Source organism: Haemorhous mexicanus, chromosome 2, assembly GCF_027477595.1.
Source record: "Haemorhous mexicanus isolate bHaeMex1 chromosome 2, bHaeMex1.pri, whole genome shotgun sequence".
In the NCBI taxonomy this organism is placed as follows: Eukaryota; Metazoa; Chordata; class Aves; order Passeriformes; family Fringillidae; genus Haemorhous; species Haemorhous mexicanus.
Window position 1 is genome coordinate 124486 of NC_082342.1, and position 19721 is coordinate 144206.

Sequence of the window (19721 nt, forward strand, 5' to 3'; positions counted from 1 at the left end):
GAAATGCCAAAAAACAAACCGGGAAAAAAACCCAAAAACCCCCGTCTCTAACACCTAAAGAACCAAAATAAAGACGCCTTTCTTCTAAAAAACATTTAAATACATTTTATATTTTTATTTTTCAAATTTTTTTTTTTTAGATTTATAATGTATATTGATATATAATTTGATTTTTAATCTATATTAGATCTAGTCCTATTTCTATATTGATATTTCTATTTTTATACATATCTTTATATATCGGTTATATATTTCTGTATTTAGATTTATATTTCTATAATGCTTATATTATTTAAAATAAAACCCCTCGTCCACCCAAATAAAAGCTAAAAAGAACCCCTTTCTTTTAAAAAGTATTTAATTTTTTTAATTTATATTTTTCATATTTATATTCACCTCTTCAATGTATATTGATGTATAGTGTAATTTTTATTCTATATTACATCTCTTCCTATTAATTATATTTATTCATATTTTATGGTTTTATATATTGATTTTATATTTATATATTTATAACGATAAAAAATAACATATATATTCATATTTTTTAAATAAAACCCTTGCATCTAACCAAATAAAAACCAAAAAGGGCTCTTTCTTTTAAACCATATTGAAATATTTTCATACTTCTATTTTTCATTATTATATGCACATTTTCTTTTATAGTTTATATCGGTTTATTACAGCTATTATCTTATATAATGCACATCATAACGTAATAATATAATTTATTATTTATATTTATATCATATGTACCTCTAATACTTACATTATTTTAAAATTACAGTTTTATATATATATTTGTGTAGTTATGATATATTTCATGCTTAGATATCTACCTTTATTTATATTTATAATTTTATAATAAAAACTCTGCCGGTTACCATATAAAAACAAAAAATACCTTCATTTTAAACAATATTTTAATATTTTTTAGATTTATATTTTTGATATTTAAATTCTTAAGTGGTTGTATACTATATAATAATATATTCACCATTGTTTATTACTATATTAGATTATAATATATTCAGTGTTCTAATATATGTGCTATATTTAGCTATGTATGATATATTACATATTAAATTATATATACAGTATAATTTGTATCAATTCCTAATTTTTAAATTTATATTTACATACATCGTATAGAAATGTATACATTTATACACATTGTATATATTTATATTTATTTATATACAATATTTTTCCCCCTTCCATTTAAATTAGAACGCAGGGATTCCCTGTCGCCCCTGTGATACCCCTAACAGCCTGGAAAAGGCAGGTTTTCCTTCAATCAACACCCTTAAAACCGCAAGTGAAGGGGGATCCCCCCCGGTTCAAACACAGACAATAACAGAAGAGTAGCTGCTTCCCTCTCCTTAATTTCTTTTGTCCTCATAGGCTCCATTTTTGTTGCCCTCTGGGCTTTATTCTCCAGCACCCCGAGCCCCGCGGCTGCGGGGGAAAGAAGGAAAGGGGGGACGGGAGGAGAGGAGGGATGGCAGGGGATGGGAAAGGGCAGGGAGGGAGCTCGGGCTGTGGAGGAAAGCGGGAGGGGAAGGGAAAGGCTGGGAGGTAGGGACAGGCGGGGAATCCTCCCAGAGCCCTCGATCCATCCCGAGCCCGCCCCGATTCCATCCCCAGCCCGCCCCGGCGCCCCGCCCTGCCCGGGATGCTGCGCTCGGCTCAGCTCGGTTATTATCGGCTGCTTTCGGCTGCATTCGACTCTTCGGCGGAGTTCGGCTCGGCCGAACTCGGAGCCGCTCTCTCCGTTCGACTCAGCTCGGTTCCTTTCGGCTGAGCTCGGAGACGCTCTCCCCGTTCGGCTCAGCTCGGTTCCTTTCGGCCGAACTCGGAGCCGCTCTGTGTGCTCGGCTCAGCTCGGTTCCTTTCGGCTGAGCTCGGAGCCGCTCTCTCCGTTCGGCTCAGCTCGGTTCCTTTCGGCTGAGCTCGGAGCCGCTCTCCCCGTTCGGCTCAGCTCGGTTCCTTTCGGCTGAGCTCGGAGCCGCTCTCTCCGTTCGGCTCAGCTCGGTTCCTTTCGGCTGAGCTCGGAGCCGCTCTCTCCGTTCGGCTCAGCTCGGTTCCTTTCGGCCGAGCTCGGAGCCGCTCTCTCCGTTCGGCTCAGCTCGGTTCCTTTCGGCTGAGCTCGGAGCCGCTCTCTCCGTTCGGCTCAGCTCGGTTCCTTTCGGCTGGGCTCGGCTCGGCTCCCTGAAGAAGCCTAAACCTAAAGAAAAAGTTATGTTTCTGTTTCCGCAAAAAACAAACCACACGAGATTCCTACTCACCGTGTCAAACCTTATTTAAAACACTACAAAAAACCCCACGATAAACAATTCCGTAACCAAAACAAAACATATAAGTAACACTAAAACCACACATCCAAAACCAGTGTTTATTGGTCACCGATCCTAAAAATCCATTTTCTACATACTGTGTTAGCATATCTCTTAATACCTAACTTTATCCTTCGCAAACTTTAAATTGTAAATCAAAACATCCTATACATAAAAAACTCTTAAAATACAATTTATACACTCTTACACAAATTACAGTTAAATCACAACAATTAATATTACTAAAATCATTACCAAAAAATACTTGTATAATATTTAGTTACAAAAAAACCCCCAAACAACCACAAAACCACAAAGAAATTACTTCAAAGTGTAAAAAATTATAATTTAAAACAATTAACACAACTAAGACTCAACATAATAATACATAAAAACCCCCCCAACATAATCACTTGAACACAAATTTACTTCTCAGTGCCAGTTCCCATGACGAACCGGGTCTGTTGGCCACTTCCTGACGGGGTCCGCCTGAAGCACACAAAGGAGAATGGAGGCTGAGAGATGCAGCAGAAATTGAGACCTGCGCAATAACCACTGCTTCCATCCAGGGCCCGCTGCTCACCTTGCCCACTTACCTTGACTCCTCATATCCGGCTTTACTTCCTAAAAATAAAGGCAAAAAGCAATGCTGTAACCACACAGTCACCATTGATGCTTCCCCTGCAAAGGCAAACGGTGACTGATCCCTGGGGCACCTGAGCACCGTGTGACTTTACCTGGCCTATGGGGCCACCTCTTGCACAACCCCGCCTCCAAAGCTGCCACTCAAAAGGCCCTCCCAGCACCTCGCTTTCATCCCCTCCATGTGTCATAGCCCTCGACTTATCTCTTGGACGTCCGGGGATGACAATCCGCCTCCGGTGCCAAGGAAGGCCGCCTCTCCGCTGGGAATTTCCCGCAGTCACTGGCCATGGTCCCTTGGTCGGCTACAATCAGGAACACCAAACATCACTGCACGATCTTTGCTGCACGGTGGCCAAAGCCCACCAAGTCTGCTCCTCACCCTTCTAAGAACGCCCGGCTCCTCGGGCCGCACGCTACGGCCACGCTCGGAGGCCGACACTCGCAGAGCTGAGCTCTTTGCCCTGGTATTGCCACTGAACCGACCAACCACGGCCTCAGTCAGGGCTGTGAGCATCCCTGGTCGTGGACTACGGGCATTCCTGGGTGGGCTGGGGTGGGAATTCCCTGGTTATCCCTGGGGGGATTACCTGTGGACCCTAACCCTGCACTATTGCACCCTGCTTAGACTCAACATTGCAGTTACTGCGGGCACCTATAGGGGGTTCTGGCACTTTCCTGCATTGGAGTTGCTGTTCAGCCTATGGGTCAGGGGTGGGGGTGAGGGCTGGCACACCTGTACTCTACCTTATGTCCTAACCTGTATCCCTCATATTCGCTGTGTGCTCTCTATCCCTTGAGATGTTCACCACTAAAGTCCCTCTCTGTCACTGTCAAGCCCACCTGCCATTGGTTCCTTTGTTCCCAGCCTCTCATTTACTGTTTCAGGCCCCTGGCATCTGCCTATCACCCTCGAGCCCCGACCTGGCTGTTCGAGATGCCCCTCTGCCTCTCAGCTGCTCGGGTGGTATTTAAGGTAAGGGCTAGGGGAGGCATGAGGACTGGTGTACCTCTTCTCTACCTGATATCCTAACCTGTACCCCTTAAGTTCGCTGTGTGCTCTCTAGCCCTTTACCTCTCTCTCTGTTCCTCAGCCTCACACCCCTGAGACCACCCGCTTAGTGCTGCCCTGCCAGCCCTGGACGTTATCCCCACCTTTTTTCTTTTGGAGTTGTGCTCCTCTGAGCATTGTGATGGCGACACATTGTGATGTACTCACTGTCGCTGCAGTAATCGAACATGTGGCCGGGAACAGCCATATCTATATCATCTATATCTATCTATATCTATATAATCTAACCGCTATATCTATCTATAGTTAATATATCTATATTTATTTATCTCTATATATATCTCTGTATATATATTTATATATCTCTATATATCTAGATATATATTTATATATCTATATATATTTATATATCTATATATCTATATATAGCTCTATCTCGCCGGGAGGGGCGTGGCCTTTGATGTATTACACGGCATTGAGGGGCGGGGCGACTCGGGGGAGTGGCGATGACGCAACGGGGGGCTGGGCAATGTGACGATTAAATGACGCTCGGTGGGCGGAGGCGGAGCGCGAAGGGAGGTGCCGGTGCCGGTGCCGGTGCCGGTGCCGGTGCCGGTGCCGGTGCCGGTGCCGGTGCCGGTGCCGGTGCCGGTGCCGGTGCCGGTGCCGGTGCCGGTGCCGGTGCCGGGCTTTAGCATGAGTGATGGGTGCTGCCGCGCTGGGGGAGGGAGCGACGGGAGCATAGTTCTCAGGAGCCTCCAAACAAATCCTCGTGCCTGACAAAACCCCGGCACCGTCTGCACCCAAAGCTTGGTGGTGAACATTGCCTTGGAGACCGGATGGGACCGCGAAAAAAAAACAAAAAAACCAGCTGGGAGAGGGAGAAAAATAAAACCTCCTCGGGCTGCAGGGGCGATGGAGTGGGAGCTGCGGGCGGTTCCGCCCCTGCCCAGCCCCGTGTCCGATCTGCAGCGCTGAACGCGGGCGTCGCTCTTTTCGGCCGCCCTCTTCTTACAGTGCCAGGAACGGGGACAATCCCCTTGGCTCGGGAGGCTGTGGAGTCTGCCTCCGAAACTCTGCACCCTTCGCTAAGACCCTGCCGAGCCACTGGAGCGACTGGGGATAGTGGGCTTGTCCAGCTGGAGAAGCGATTGCGCTGAGAACTCTTTAGTGGTCTGCAGCTTCCTCCCGAGGGCCATCTCTGCTCTCTGGGAGCAGTGATGGAACCCAGGGAATGGCTGGAGCTCTGTCAAGGGAGGGTTGGGCTGAGTATCGGGAAAAGTTATTCCCCCAGAGGGTGCTGGGCACTGCCCAGAGTCCTCAGGGCACGGGCACGGCTCCGAGGCTGCCAGAGCTCCAGGAGCGTTCGGACAGCGCTGCCAGGGATGCACGGGGTGGGACTGCTGGCGTGTCTGTGCAGGGACAGAGGTTGGACGCGATGATCCTTGTGGGTCCCTTCCAACTCGGGATATCCCACGGCTCTATTCCATGGCTGCAGCTAGCAAGACGCCGGCTTCAGACGGCTCCCAGCCGAGCCGAGGCGCTGTGAGTATCGCAGCCCTTTGCCCGGCGCGGTGACTCGAAGGCGGCTCCGTCCGCACGGCTGTTCCCGAGCCTGTCCCTCGGATTCTGCTCCTCGTGATACTCCCGCAGCGGGACTCGGGCCTGGCTCGGCTCGGTTTGCTTAAGCCGCAGCTCCGTCCCGCCTCGGCCCAGCGCCCGCCCCCCGGCACCTCCCCTCCGGGGCGGGCGGCGCAGTGCGGAAGGAAGGACGCGGGGCCGGGAGGAAGCGGATCCCGCCGGCTCCGCGGCACCGGGCGGGGCGGACGGACGGTGAGCGCGGCGGTACCGCGGGCCGGCCCGGGGCTCGGGGGGCTCCAGCGGGATGGGCGGGCGCTGCCAGGCGTGTCCCTGCGCCGTGCGGGAATGTGGCGGCCCGGCGGGCGGCGGGAGCCCCGCGGCTTGGCCGAGCCCTGAGCCCGCAGGGCGCGGCGGGGTCGGGCGGAGGCCGGAGCGGCGATTGCGTGCTGCTCCCGAGGTCGCGGAGCTGCCGGCAAGGGAGGGCGGAAGGCCCCGCTCCGGAATGAGAGGTCCTCGTTCTCTGCGTGCTGCCGATCCGTCGCACGGAAATTGGGCTGCTCTCGCATTTGTTTATGGTTTGCTGCAGTGTGAGAGTTCTGTGGGGGTTTTTTTAGGATCTCACTCGTGTGTGGCTGGCGGGCAGCGTCACCAGTACGGCACTGCGATGTTTCAGCCGCCGCAGGGCAGGGTTTAAATCCACATCAAACGGTGCTTTCTTTAAAAAAGGGGGGGAAAAAGCCGAAAATAGGGTGACATTTTTGTACGGCCCTTTAAAATGTCTTGACGGCTTCAGCGTTTAAAATATACTGTCCTTTTGTACAAGGGCAGAATTAGTAAAATAGATCTAAAAATTGAAGGCTTCCTCTCTGCCTTTGGCACTAGTTTACCGTGGTTGCTGTTCTTCCATGTTGCTGGTAGCTAGAAAACCTTTTATTTATTTATTTATTTTATTTCACTGAGAAGAAATACTATTTATCAAGTTTTGGGAAAGAAATTTAAACTAAAATAGAGTAGGATTAGATTTAGGTGTGTTCCCTGAGAAGGTGGGGAGGCCTTGGGACAGGGTGCCCAGAGAAGCTGTGGCTGCCCCATCCCTGGAATTATCCAAGGCCAGGTTGGATGGGGCTTGGAGTAACCTGGGATACTGGGATGTGTCCCTGCCCGTGGCAGGGAGGTGGAACTGGATGAACTTAAAGGTTCCTTCCAACACAAACCAGTGTGGGATTCTGTGAAATTCTAGTTGTCTTAAACAAGCTTTTAAATAAATCCAGATCCTGAAAGGTGTTTCTCTGGGTAGTTCTGGTTTTGAAACCCTCTTATGCCATCATTAGGTAATCCCTGTATTTTTTTGGACGTAGATAAACTAAGTCTCACGAGGTAGAAAGAGGGAGCAGGGGGTTTTGTTGTTAGTTTTTGCTGAACACGTTAAATCCCTAGGAAAGGCTGTGGGTCAAACCGGCTTTGCGGGAGGTGTCTGGGAGCACGGGGAGGTTTCACTAACATCATCCTGCGTTGGCCAGGGCTGCCCGTGTGTGAGGCAAAATGGCTTTCAGTAAAGGATACCGAGTCTATCACAAGCTGGATCCGCTTCCCTTCAGCGTGATCGTGGAAACCAGGAACAGAGAAGAATGTCTCATGTTCGAGTCCGGAGCTGTGGCTGTCCTCTGTGAGTCCATCTGTTTTGATAACTACCGTGTCAGAAACGTGGCAGACTTGACGTTGTGTGAGCCATTTTATTTGGGGAATGGAAAGAAGCAACTCTTCTGTTTTTCTGTTTGCTAATGGAGAGGCTTCTGATTTAAATGAGAAAAGAGACATTTTCTTATCTTCATCTGTTCTGAGAGAATTTTGCACATTTCATTACATTTCTTTATATATCTATATTTTCATGTCCACTAAATTTTCTTATAATTGCCTCCAACATCACCTTGTTTCTTGGGCTCTGAACAACCCTATTTTGAACATGGGATAACTCACTGACGAGCTAATTCTGATGTTGCATTTCATAGCAATAAATTCTGTATTCTTAAGTGTTATATCATAATTCGGTTTTATCTCATTTTGTGTGATTTTTGTTAGGTTTTTGATTTTTGGTTTTATTTTGTCCCTGTATTTAACCTTCCTCAAGATTTGGTATTGCTCTGTCTCGTAATAAATTGAGTAATATTTGGAGCAAGATGTCTTGCATTGCAGAGTTCTTTTTACATGTCTTAAGTGAAAAATGCATGAGAGAGTTCCCTAAATTTTTGTTCCCCTCCCTTTTTCTTTTTGCTGGAGAACACTAAAATGAGAAGTGCAGAAGAGAACCACAAGGCCTATACACAGACTTTAAAAATATGCAAAATTATAAAAAATGTTTGGTTTTTTTAGGAGGTCAAAGCACCTGGTTGCACAGCTTTTCTGAGCTCTATTTTGGCCCTTCTGTAGAAAGCTTTCATTCCATGGAAGTAGTTTTCTCCTTAGCCAGCACCTGTTAAAGGCCTGGCAATGACTGACGTGGTTGCTGCAGCTGTATGATGGTCCAGGTGAACAGTGGGTGCTTTTCTCCTATTTTTAAAGTTCTGCCTTTTTTTTTTTTTCTGGTACAGTTTCTTCTTACCATGTATTTAAGTAATCCTCTTGACTGTGGTAGCAGTATCCATAAGGCACTGTGGTGTGGATTGGGAATAAGTGTCCAGTCATAAAGGTAGCAAACGGGTTTAGTGCAAGCCATGAAATGTTTTGAAGATTTGTGGAACAGGTTGTTTTATCCTGCGTTTAGTAATTATGGAACATGCTTGAGCTACTTAAGGGCTAACAGATGAAAAATTATTTATTCCTGAAGGTTATGCTCAAAAAGGGGAGTAAGTCACTTCTCTTGGCAGGATACACCGCAAGCACCTGGATAAATGGCCTTTCCTAAAAATTCAAGCCCATGTGAAAGTTCTTGCCCACTTCCTGACCTTGTTGTTATGGAGCAGAGGAAGGCAGAGCTGAAGAAGTTCGGAAGCCTCTCTCCTCTTGGGTTCTGTACTTAGTGATAGCTCATTATTCATCTGCAAAGCAGTGTCCTTGGAACTCTGATTGGTAGGTTACATCACAGCAAATGTTCATACTCAGCTGGAAGTAGTTACTGAGTATTGTTTTCAGTGAGCTTAACCAGGAAACTAGTTACTCTTTTTCTGTCTGGTACATGGGCATAGTTTTCCACTGAATATTTAGCGGAGGCTTTTTTCTTTAATTCCCTCTGTAAAATTTCCATATAATTCCCTAAATTCTCTAGGTGCTGGTACTTTTCTTAATGGTTGGAAGATCACAATCTTAAACTGACAGCAGAAAAAGCCCAGGAGTCCCCTAGCTCAGGTTTCTTTCTTCTCCTTTTCAGTTCTCATCTGTTATCTGTTCTTTTTAATGCATATTTAAAGGAGTACAGTTATTACTACTTGGGGAGATTTGTGAAGTGTTACTTCTCTATCTCACTGGTCATATCACAGAATCCAGCCAGAAGATTCTGGTCTGTACGTGTACAAACTTACAGGTATTTGTACAAATAATTGACAAAGTTAATGCATACTACTGTCCCTTGGGCAAGATTTCCCGTGTTTGTAAAATCTGTGTGAATAGATATAAAAATGGTCAGATGAAGTATATAGCAATTTAAATCCAGAATAGCATCACTTTAAACAGTCAGAAACTTCTGGGTTTTGATGATGGTGCTAACACTTTTTAGACTACAAAAATTGACAATACTGACCTCAAAATTGTTAGACATTTTTCCCAAATATTTTAATAAATACTGGAGATGAAGTAACATGTTTAGCCTTATACCTGATCATAGTTCTTACCTGTGTGTAGAGTGGATAATACATGCACAGCCTAGTGAAATAGATTTTAGCATTAAAACTGATTCATGTGGCTCAGTTCTGAGAGCCTTAGTGGACTGCACCTCCTGGAATAACCATGTACAGAAATTTGGCTTTGAAATGGGCGAAGAGATCAGAGTGGAAGCTTACTGATCCTTTAAACATCATCTTAGAGGAAGCACATCTGTCATTGTGCTGAGGGAAGGATATCTGCATTAACCTTCCTCCCCGTGCCCTCGGTGAGGTTCTGCAGGATGATTCAGAGGATTCAGTTCAGCCTCAGTAGGAAATGCTGCGTGGTTCAGGTGGTGGGTGATTTTCAGCCTGTGTGCCATGTGCTGCTCCAGTCAGCCAGGTCGGAGGGAAGCCAGGAAGAGGGTCGAAGGGATGGTTCAAAGGTGGTGGTTGTGTCTGAACGTGGGAGCAGCCCAGGCCATGCTTCTTCTGGAGGTGCTCTGTGTGAATTATCTAATGTTGGTGTGACTGAAACACCTGAGCCATACTTTGCTGTCCTTTGTGCATTTAACACCTCTTTGGTCGGCACGGTCCTGGTATTGGGTCATTGGAGCCTGGGGATCCTTCTCAAAGCCTGGTGAGACGCCTGGGTTTAAATGTCAGCAGCTTCACTGGTGATTTGTTTGGAATTTAGTGGGAGGGTGTCACAGATGTATTTTTCTTACTTTTCATGTGAAATGGGCAGTGTATTTATTCTCTGAGATTTCTTAACTGGAAAGGTTTCCCTGACTGGGCAGGAGTGTGTTCTCTCTCCCTCTTCCTGCTGGTGAGTCATCCCAAATGAGTGGTAAGCTGTCTTTGCTCCTGTCTCCTGCCACGGAGAACATTCTGTCTGGGAAAACACGGAGCCGTGAGCGTCACGCGCATCCTTGGACTTCATTGTCACGGCAGAGCTGAGGAGAGAGCAGGTGTGAGCAGGAGGAGGCCCAGGGCCCACCTGGGCTCCCTGGAGCTGTGGTGAGAGCTGTAGTAAGCTGTGTGCAGCGGGCACCCCGACAGCTGTTCACTGCCATGGGCAGCAGTGCTACTCACACCACTTCTTAGGAAGGACATTCTTCCACGCAGTTCAGCCAGGGTGGTCTCAGCAGGCCTCAAAGCCATCTGGCACGGTTTTCTCATCCCCAGCATCCTGAGCTGGGCAGTACTAGCGCTGCGTCAAAAAAAGAGGTATCGAAAGTAATGGTTAATTTAATAGATAAAAGTGGTGACTCTCTTCTGATTTTAATCACCTCTGTGGTAATATTCGGGTGTTAGCTTTAATTTAAATACCAGAAATCTAAAAGTCCAAATTTGCCAAAACCCTTGAAAACCTTAGTCTTAAAAGATCAAAATCATATTTTATTCCTAAATTTTTCACTTTTTTTTCAGATTTTTCAGATTCTAAACCTTTTAAAATGAGAGTTGTGTGGACTTTATCTCATCTAATGTAAGTTAGAAGCCTTGGGTCTGAAGGAAATGCACATAATGTCAGGATTGTGGTTTTGTTTCCAGCTCAGAGTGCCATATTCTACCTGGAAACTGTAGAACTGCCACCGATTTCAAATGTGCTGTCTGATGGTCCCCTGTGAGCACACCAGGAAGAGAACCCAGCCAGAGAAAGCCTACATGGTGACTTTCACTGTGATCAGAACTTTTCAGTTGTTAAAACTGGGAAACTGATCTCTGGGTCTGGAATGGAGCAGAATACATGTTGAACCAGATTATCCTGAAAACAGGATTGTTGATGGAGTTCCATTTCTGTAAAGCTGGTAGGGCTGATGTATTCCCTTCAAGATAATTGAATTGTTCAATTTTCTTGTGAGAGTCCATGATTGATAAGGTGTGCTTTTTACAGATGGGATTTTAAAATGCTCTTGGCTGTTAATCCTTAATAAATAGAGACCTGAAATTTTGTTGTTTTTCTCTTGACACTGCAAATGGGGCTTTCTGGCTTTCTGCAGAAGTACATTACCAGTTGATTTGAAAATCACTTTGTAAGTGTTGCGATTTTGTGCAGTTTTTTTGTAAGTTTGGGTTTCTTGGTACTGCTTAATAGTGATCATGAAAAGATAAAATCTTTCTGGTTTTGGAGGGCTGAAGATAGGGGTCAGTAGGACTGGTGCCTTGGGCTCTTAGAGAGCAGACTTTGGCCTGTTCAGGAGGCTGGGTAAGAGTCCCTTGGGAAGAGAATGGAAAGGAGTGTGGTGAAGCTGTGTCTTCCTGATTTCATCTTGGTTTTCAGAAGCTTCAGTGCTTTTCCTAGATGTTGTAACACTCCTGACCGCAGGAAGTTCCTTATTGGGCACTGCTTCAAAAGCAGAAGCCTGGGGTGGATGAGCATGGACCAGGGCAGGATGGAGGAACTGATGCCATATTTGAGATTTTCCTATGTGAACTTTGGCCTTAAAAAGCAAATTGAGGTGGGAAAAGTGCAGGCAGTGTGAGAGAGAAGCACTTAGATGGTCACTGTGGAAAAGCTCTGAGTTTGCACTGAAATAGGTCCAATGTAACTGAAAAACATGGCATGAAATGCTTTTGGTTGGTTCTTTCAGAAAATAGTACTTGACTAGCCACAGTAAGTTACTCTGTTTTTTTTTTTTTTTTTTTGGTCAGTTGGTTGGTTTGGCAACACTTTCCTGCTTTATTAGCCTTTGCTGGCCTTTTTTGTTGGTCTGAATTTGCAAAGCCCATGTTACTTAATTTACTTTAGGCGTTTACTTATTAAGGCTTAACAAGGATATCCAGAATTCTCTGCAATGGAAAAAGAGAATAAATCCATGTACGACAGAAAAGGCATTGTTCTGACGTGTCACTGAATCCCAGCAGGCACCTTTAAGAACAATCCTGCAAGAGGTTTGAAACAAAACTTGATCTTTCCATAATAATTTCAAATGTGGAGGGAGAACATGGCAGCTTTCTGGTTATGGAAAACTGAGTTTAGAAGAGTACATTGGTATCATTAAACCCTTTCTAAAAAACATAGAAGGAACCAGGGTCTCAAGTTTAGAAGTTCTTTCCAGCCCAGTGGTCTACTGGTTAAGAAAAACACAGTTTGGTGATGCTCACAAAATGTTTTTAGATTAGCTGCAGGTTCAAAACACTCACCCTGGGTGAGGATTTTAGGAATAGATCCTCATGTTGCTATAAAACAAATTTTATTACATCTGTATTACAGGAATATTAGTGCAATAAGGTAAAGAAACTTTTTAGAAGTCCACTGAATAAAACATTGAATGGGTTTGGATTTCAGGCTGTGGTTGAATAATTGTTTAATCTATTTTAAATTGTCTGATCCGCTTTAATAAAAGAGCTGGAGGATATTTGAACAGAAGCGTTGTGCCTGTGCACAGGCAGGGCTATACTAATCTTAGGGGATGCTTGTGAGGAAGAGCAATTCTAAGTAAAAGAGGGGTGTTTTTTTATTTTTCTAAGTAAAATAGAGTTTTTATTCTAAATGATGTTGCTCATGTGAGAGAGAGCACAGCAGAATGCCAGGGCAGATAGGCATTTTGATTTACTCTTTGTGTCATGTCCCGAGGTTTTTAGTGTCAAAGCCAAATGGTGCTGATTGTTGGTAACCATGGAATCTTGATCCCTGCAGATCCAGTGGCAAGGCTGGAATTGTTGATGTTGCCCTTCTGGTGCAGTCTTGGTGGTGAGCAGAAGCTCAGGACGGGTGGGATCCCGCTGCTCTGCAGCCAGGCTGGTGGGCCTGACTTGTTATAGTGCTGATGCAAGGGCTAAAATATACATTTAACTTCCAGGAGAGCAATGGCAGATATACTTTAATTTCTTCTAAAATATGACAGGGTTGTTTTGTGTTTTCTTTTCAAAACTGTCTGTGAGAATTGTGTCTTCTTCATTCATCTGAGACATGGCTCTTAAATACCAGTTGTTGTGAACCTGCAAGAGTTTTCATCTGCTTGGAATATATCTAAGATAGGTAAAATGGACTTGTGATAGTCTTGTTCAGAGATAATACTGCCACATGATGGTTTTATTCTTGGAGGAAAAGGGTAAATTTTTTTTCCATCAAAGAAGTGACATTAAGCACTAATTTTAATTACAGGAGAGCGTTCTCAGTCATCTTATTTGTCTGTGCTTTTTATAATAACAGATGATGTTGTTAAAAATGCCACTGTTCTCCTTTAATATCACTTGGAGTTTTGCTTTTTTATTGCTTAAAAACATAGCACGATCATACTTTGTCACAGAATCAAACCCTCATTTTCCATTATCAAGTGCCATATGCTCATACATTTTGATTTCTTTCCAGAAGCGTCACGTAAGCACTGCTTTTGTAGTCCCTCAGGTTTTCAGTTTGGAGTGGCTCATTCTCGCTGCCATAGTATTGGGCCTTTTACATCAGCAAATCTTTCATTTTCTCTCCACAGCCTCTGCAGAAAAAGACACAATCAAGAGTACGTACTCCAAAGTCATGGATGCCTATGGGCTCTTGGGCGTGTTAAGATTAAACCTCGGTGAGTCGAATATGTAATATCTGAATTTTTCATTTGGGGAAGAATACTGTGCTGCTCCTATAAGACTGGATCTTTGCAACAGGAATGGGGCTTATATTTTACTAATTGTTTGTTTGGTTTGATTTTTTTTTTTCTTTGCAGACTAACTTACAAATTTGGAGCACTCCCAGAAATGAGGGAGTGGACAAAAATAACTTCTGTTTTTGCAATCCCTGCTCTTTGCAGAGTAGTTTCTCCTTTTCTTCTGTAGAGTTTGGGAATGCGTTCTTGGCATTAGCTCTCTTTGTACGTTTTTCAGGCCAACTGGGGTGGGCTTGTGAGCCTTTAGCACGTGAATGAATCAGCATCTGCTGTGCTGAGATCCCCTCTCTTCCCTGTGCCCTTTCTTGTTTTGCAGGAGACACGCTGTTGCATTATCTGGTTCTAGTAACAGGATGCATGTCTGTGGGGAAAATTCAGGACTCTGAAGTTTTCCGGGTTACTTCCACCGAGTTCGTGTCCCTGCGAGTTGACCCCACGGACGAGGATCGTATTTCAGAAGTGCGCAAAGTGCTGAACTCTGGGAACTTTTATTTCGCGTGGTCTGCAGCTGGCGTCAGCTTAGACCTGAGTCTCAGCGCGCACCGCAGCGTGCAGGAGCGCACCACTGACAACAGGTTCTTCTGGTGAGTTCAGAATCGGTTCAGCAGCGTCACACGATGAATTCTTCTGCAAAGTAACGCCGGGCACGTTTTTATCCTTGTCTTTCCCAGCTCTTTCTCCCACAAATCTTGAGATGGAATAGCATTACTTGAACTCTAAGGGCAGAAGTATATTACCACTGTTTCACAGGATGTTGCTGTGACCGCTTGGAGGTTTCTTAATTGGAAGGCACAGATTTTTCACCATTTGTATTGTATTTTTGTCTGAACATCTCCTGTGATGTTGTGTTTCAGTTCTGGTGCCTCGTAATTCTTCATCAGTTGTGTCAGTTTTTTAAATGGGTGGATGTGGTTATGCAACTTCAAAGGAAAAAAAATTACTGTTTTTTAGAGCGTTCTGGATTCTAAAATGGTGTGGTGTTTATAGATAGAGTACAAGGGGGTTTCTAACATATGAAGGCATTTCAAAAGTTTTGTTACTCAATAAATTGTGATATTGCAGGTTTTGTTGAGACAGCAGGTAGGCTCTGCTACAAAGTGCACTTTGCTCGGCTGCTGCACTTAGTATCATTTTACTGGATATTTTTTGAATAGAGTATGGTTTTCACACAAAGAATTTTTGGTGAGAGGAATACTGCTCTTTCGGTCAATCAGCAGCTTAAATAATGCCAGTAATGCACACTGACATGTCAGAAATTCTGTTCCCTTCAGCCTTTGTTAAAAATGCTCTGTGTCCAGGGGTCTTGGTAGGGTGCTGAAGATTTGGCTTTACACTGTTAGAACAGGTGAAAAGCCACATCCATTCCCCTCTTATGGCCAAAATACACCCAACCAGCTCCAGCATAGGAGCCAATGCTTCTCTAGTCTTAGCTGCTATTTTGGTCAGGTAGAGCTATCTGATCAGAGTGAAATACAAGAAAAAATTGTTAAGGTAGGAAATAAGCTCAGGTCTTCAGAAACATTATTTCCTTGATGTAGGTTTACAGGGGTTGTAGGAACCTTGCTGTTTGTCTGTGCATCTGGAAGAAGACTTGTCTCTCCATTGATCAGTCAGTACCTCAGGGCTTGAGAAAGGATGCCTGTTGAACCTATCAAAGTAAGCTGGGCTGATTCTGACCCCTGTTGTAAAACTTTGGTAGTTACCTGGTTCTGTGTTTTTTTTAGCAAGGACCAATCCTCCTAGGAGGTAGCTGGAATGTCCAGATTCCAAGGTCTAGAAGTGTAACCACTGAAAGTCAAGAACAGGAAGTATTCTGCATGTGTACTTCAGTGAACTTCCTGAGGATTTTCCTGTGCCGAACATCTAGGCTCAGAGTGCCCAGGGAAAGAATATTGTTTGGTTTCAGTGTCCTATTATAATGCATCTGCATGCTTGGGTTTAGGATGAAAAGGCTAAAATTAAGGAGCTTCCTCTGTTATAATGAACATGCTGTTTGCAATTCCAGTAGAGTTTTCTGGGCAGAGACACAACCAGACATCTTCCTGGAGTTGGCTTTTCTTTGCTGTGCAGAAAACTTTGCTTCCTTTTTATACAAGTGAATGTTTCCAAAGAAGATCAAAAGCCAAGCCCCACTAGAGTGAGGCAACCAAAAATTTCACGAAACCCAAACTTTAGTCTTAGTTACTTAATAGAGCATTGATTAGTGCTGGTAAGCACACAGGTACATTCAAACTGTGGATCTTCCTTTCATGAGAGCAGTAACTGCTATTAGAGAATCATATATGCAGTATATAAAGTACCAGCACTCAGCCCTGAAATTGGTGTTTAAGGACATTTGAGAGCCAGTTGTCTGAGAATGTATTCCTGGAAGCCTGTCTGGTGACCAGCTTAGGGTTAGGTGGCATATAATGATGGCTTCTAATGAGGGTATTCAATGTATATTGGTAAGGATTTCTATTCTAGCTTTATTTTGTGGTGGTGTGAGATTGAATGGGGCTTTATACACTACAAAAAAAGTAACCCTGTCATTGGAATCCTGTCATGCTTTCCTAGAATCTATAATCTCTGGCTTCTCAAAACAAGGCTGAGCAGAGAAGTATAAACAACTTGGAGTATTGTTTTTTTTTTGGTGGGTGACAAGCAAGGGCTATAAGGGTTATTTTAAGGTAATGGAAATTGATAGCTACACCCCATCTTCTTATTGTGCTATTTGCAATTTCAGAAGATTTGAATGAGAGTTAGAACGCAAAACTCTAGCATGCCTATTTTCCTGGTCTCATTTGTGTTAGTGGGTGTGAAATGTCAGGAGTTAGTAGTTGGCCTAGGAGTTTGAGCTGAAATGTAATTCCTTGTGGTTGTTTTCTCCCTGATAGGAACCAGTCGCTGCATTTACATCTGAAGCACTACGGCGTGAACTGTGACGACTGGTTGTTACGGCTCATGTGTGGAGGAGTGGAGATCAGGACAATTTATGCAGCTCACAAGCAGGCCAAGGCTTGTCTCATCTCACGGCTAAGCTGCGAACGGGCTGGCACCCGATTCAACGTCCGGGGAACAAACGATGACGGTCACGTTGCCAATTTTGTTGAAACAGAGCAGGTATGTTATGCTCCAGTGCCCACAGCTTGGCTGACAAGCCAATGTGAGCCCCCAGTCATCTCGATGATGAGATTTTTGCTCTAAATCATTGACTCACAAGGCAAGTCTACCACCAGCAGATATTGGGATAGTTTCTTTGATGCTAAATTAGGAAGCTAAGCAGGTTATGTAATTTGATGATCTTCGTTTTTTTGTGTGGATTATGGTCAGGGCATGCCTGGGTCTGAGTTGCAGTAGCTTAAGAAGGTGCTGAACTCCTGTGGGGGTGACTGTGCTTCCCCTGAGCCCCTTAAGCTGCATGGCAGCATGTGCCACTTCTGGCCTGAGCTAATCTAAAGTAAAAGAAACGGTCAGGAGGGATTTTTGGCAAATACCAAAACACCCGTACCTTGTGGCTCGCGAAAGATAACAGCGTTCCACTTAGCACAGCTCCTCTGAAAGGCAGCTTGTAGAGCCACTGTCATTCTGCTGCCTTGGATCTTCATAGCTCTGCCCTCACTACACAGAGATGTGAGAACCTGCTAAATCCTTCTTTGCTGCCTTTCCTTGGTAGCCTGTTCCCGAGCTGTGTCCGTGCTCCTAGGTTTCTTTGGCTGACTCACTGACTCCTTCCAGAGCCCAGGTGACTGAAGGAGGACTTCATGCAGGAAGGGCTCTGCTTGTACACCTCCAGTTTCAGGAGTTTAGTCAGAACACTCTTGCTACACTTTCTCAAGTTTCCTAGTGTGCTAGCGTCGCTGAATGGCTGTGGTGTGTTATTGTGCTTCAGTTTTCCTTTCCTGGGTACTTGATGGACTGTGATATGTTGGTTTCTGATGCAAAAAATCTGTGCATGGGTTCTGAGTAGGCTACACGGTGATTTTCTGTGCATTGGTGTTCATTTTAACTGTTCCTGCGGGAAAATCTTACCTAGTTGTTTAAAACATCTTACTCGTAGTGCAGAAGTTACTTGAGCCCAAATAATAAAAGCTGTATTTCCTCACATGTTGTGGATTGTGATTCTGCAAGGGAGCATGAGAGTGATGGAACTTTTTGCAGGAATTGCTCAGTCTCGGGAACAATACTTTATTTTCTAGTGTGGAATATGTAATACATAAATATATCTTATTTGCTCCATGTTTAGTTAAGGCTAAGAATTCTAAGATCTTACACTGTGATAATTATTAATACTATGCTTTGCTTTCCTTAACAGGTGATATATTTGGATGACTCTGTGTCATCTTTCATACAGATTCGAGGATCTGTTCCATTATTTTGGGAACAGCCAGGACTGCAGGTAAGCAGGAGATTAGATTTAATTATACAGATGATTTTTATTCATGTCCTTTTTAACATAATCTAGTAGCCTTTGGGCTCTCCTTCACAGTTGGCTGTGAGGATGAGGTGATCCTTTGGGAGTATGTTGGTGCTGTTGTGCCTCACCAAGTCTGCTTCTCTCAAGTCTAAAAGTTGTCTTGCACGTGACTTGAATATCCATTCTTTTTTCCATGTCTCCTCTTTGAAATTCTTTTTCCTGTTTTAAATGGGTTATCTAAGGGCATCCAAAGAGGCTGTTTTCTTCTTAATTGCTCTTGAGAAGTCTTCTCAAGAAGTCAATAAGGATCAAGAGTTACTGTGATAGAATTTCATCACAATTTTCTTGAAAGAGGGACTGATTCAGGTCCTGCTGCTGTGACACCTTTTTGACAGGAAAGGTTAAAAAGTTTGTGCCTTAGAGGGACTCTGGGTTCTTTAGACATACCATCATTTTACTCAAAACAAGACAATTTAGTGTACTCTTGATGTTGTAGGTGGGATCCCATCGTGTCAGGATGTCAAGGGGTTTTGAGGCGAATGCACCGGCTTTTGACAGGTAAAGAACATCTAAAGTTTCTGCTAATGCACTACAAACTTCTGGTAAGTTCTGCTGCATCAGAGATGGGAGATGTTATTTGTACAGACAAAGCCTCCAAATGGGAGGCTTTGTCTATACGAATGTGGAATTTAGCAAAGCTGGGAACTTCTGGGGATTGCTTCGGCCTTTCAATGCTTTGTTGGGAAGTGTGAATAAAATTTATTTTGGATACTTTGTAACTCTCAGTATTGCAGGTGTTACTGTTCATTTTTTCTGTGACAGAAAATGATTGTGGAATTTTTCTTCCGATAACAGGCATTTCCAAACTCTTAAAAATTTATATGGCAAGCAAATTATTGTAAATTTACTTGGGGCAAAGGAAGGGGAGCACATGCTCAGCAAAGCCTTCCAGGTGAGTATGGCAGTTCTTTCGCTGTGCATATCCTTGGAATTTGCTTGCCTGCAATGAAGCTTTTACATAGCCTTTGGAAACCAAACCCCCAGGTATGCAGTGCTTTGGGAGCTAAAATTTGGTTTATCATAACAGCACTGCTTAAGATGCGTGATGTGAAATGAATTGTTAAAAGCTCTCTATGTAATTCCTGTTTGATTCTGTTCAGATTGGTTACTGAACTGGAAAATTATAACAGTAATGTAGACAATGTTGAGGGGTTTTAATTTTTAATTTTTTTTTTTTGGTGTATTTCATGCTTACTAGTGTCTTACTGAAAACATAGGTCTTTTACACTATAAAATTGATTAATAAATACATGATACTTTGATATTTAATGCTGTGATGTTTCTTTTAAAGATATTTCT

At 44.0% G+C, this 19721-nt stretch overlaps 1 protein-coding gene across 13 annotated transcripts in view; it reads left to right on the forward strand.

The window, feature by feature from the left end:
- Positions 1–4608: 4608 nt before the first annotated feature.
- SYNJ1 (synaptojanin 1) overlaps positions 4609–19721 on the forward strand; it is a 50765-nt gene continuing 35652 nt past the window's right edge. For 5 of the 13 annotated variants that reach the window (XM_059870453.1, XM_059870482.1, XM_059870463.1 and 2 more), the window contains exons 1-8: positions 4615–5823; positions 7092–7237; positions 13802–13888; positions 14286–14553; positions 16843–17068; positions 18261–18344; positions 18859–18920; positions 19218–19314. In XM_059870453.1, the coding sequence (XP_059726436.1) occupies positions 7114–7237; positions 13802–13888; positions 14286–14553; positions 16843–17068; positions 18261–18344; positions 18859–18920; positions 19218–19314 (948 nt within the window). In that variant the 5' untranslated portion in view covers positions 4615–5823; positions 7092–7113. Of the gene's footprint in view, positions 5824–7091; positions 7238–8435; positions 8638–13801; positions 13889–14285; positions 14554–16842; positions 17069–18260; positions 18345–18858; positions 18921–19217; positions 19315–19721 lie in introns of those variants that run through there. The other 8 variants (XM_059870518.1, XM_059870528.1, XM_059870500.1 and 5 more) reach the window with 6 other exon arrangements.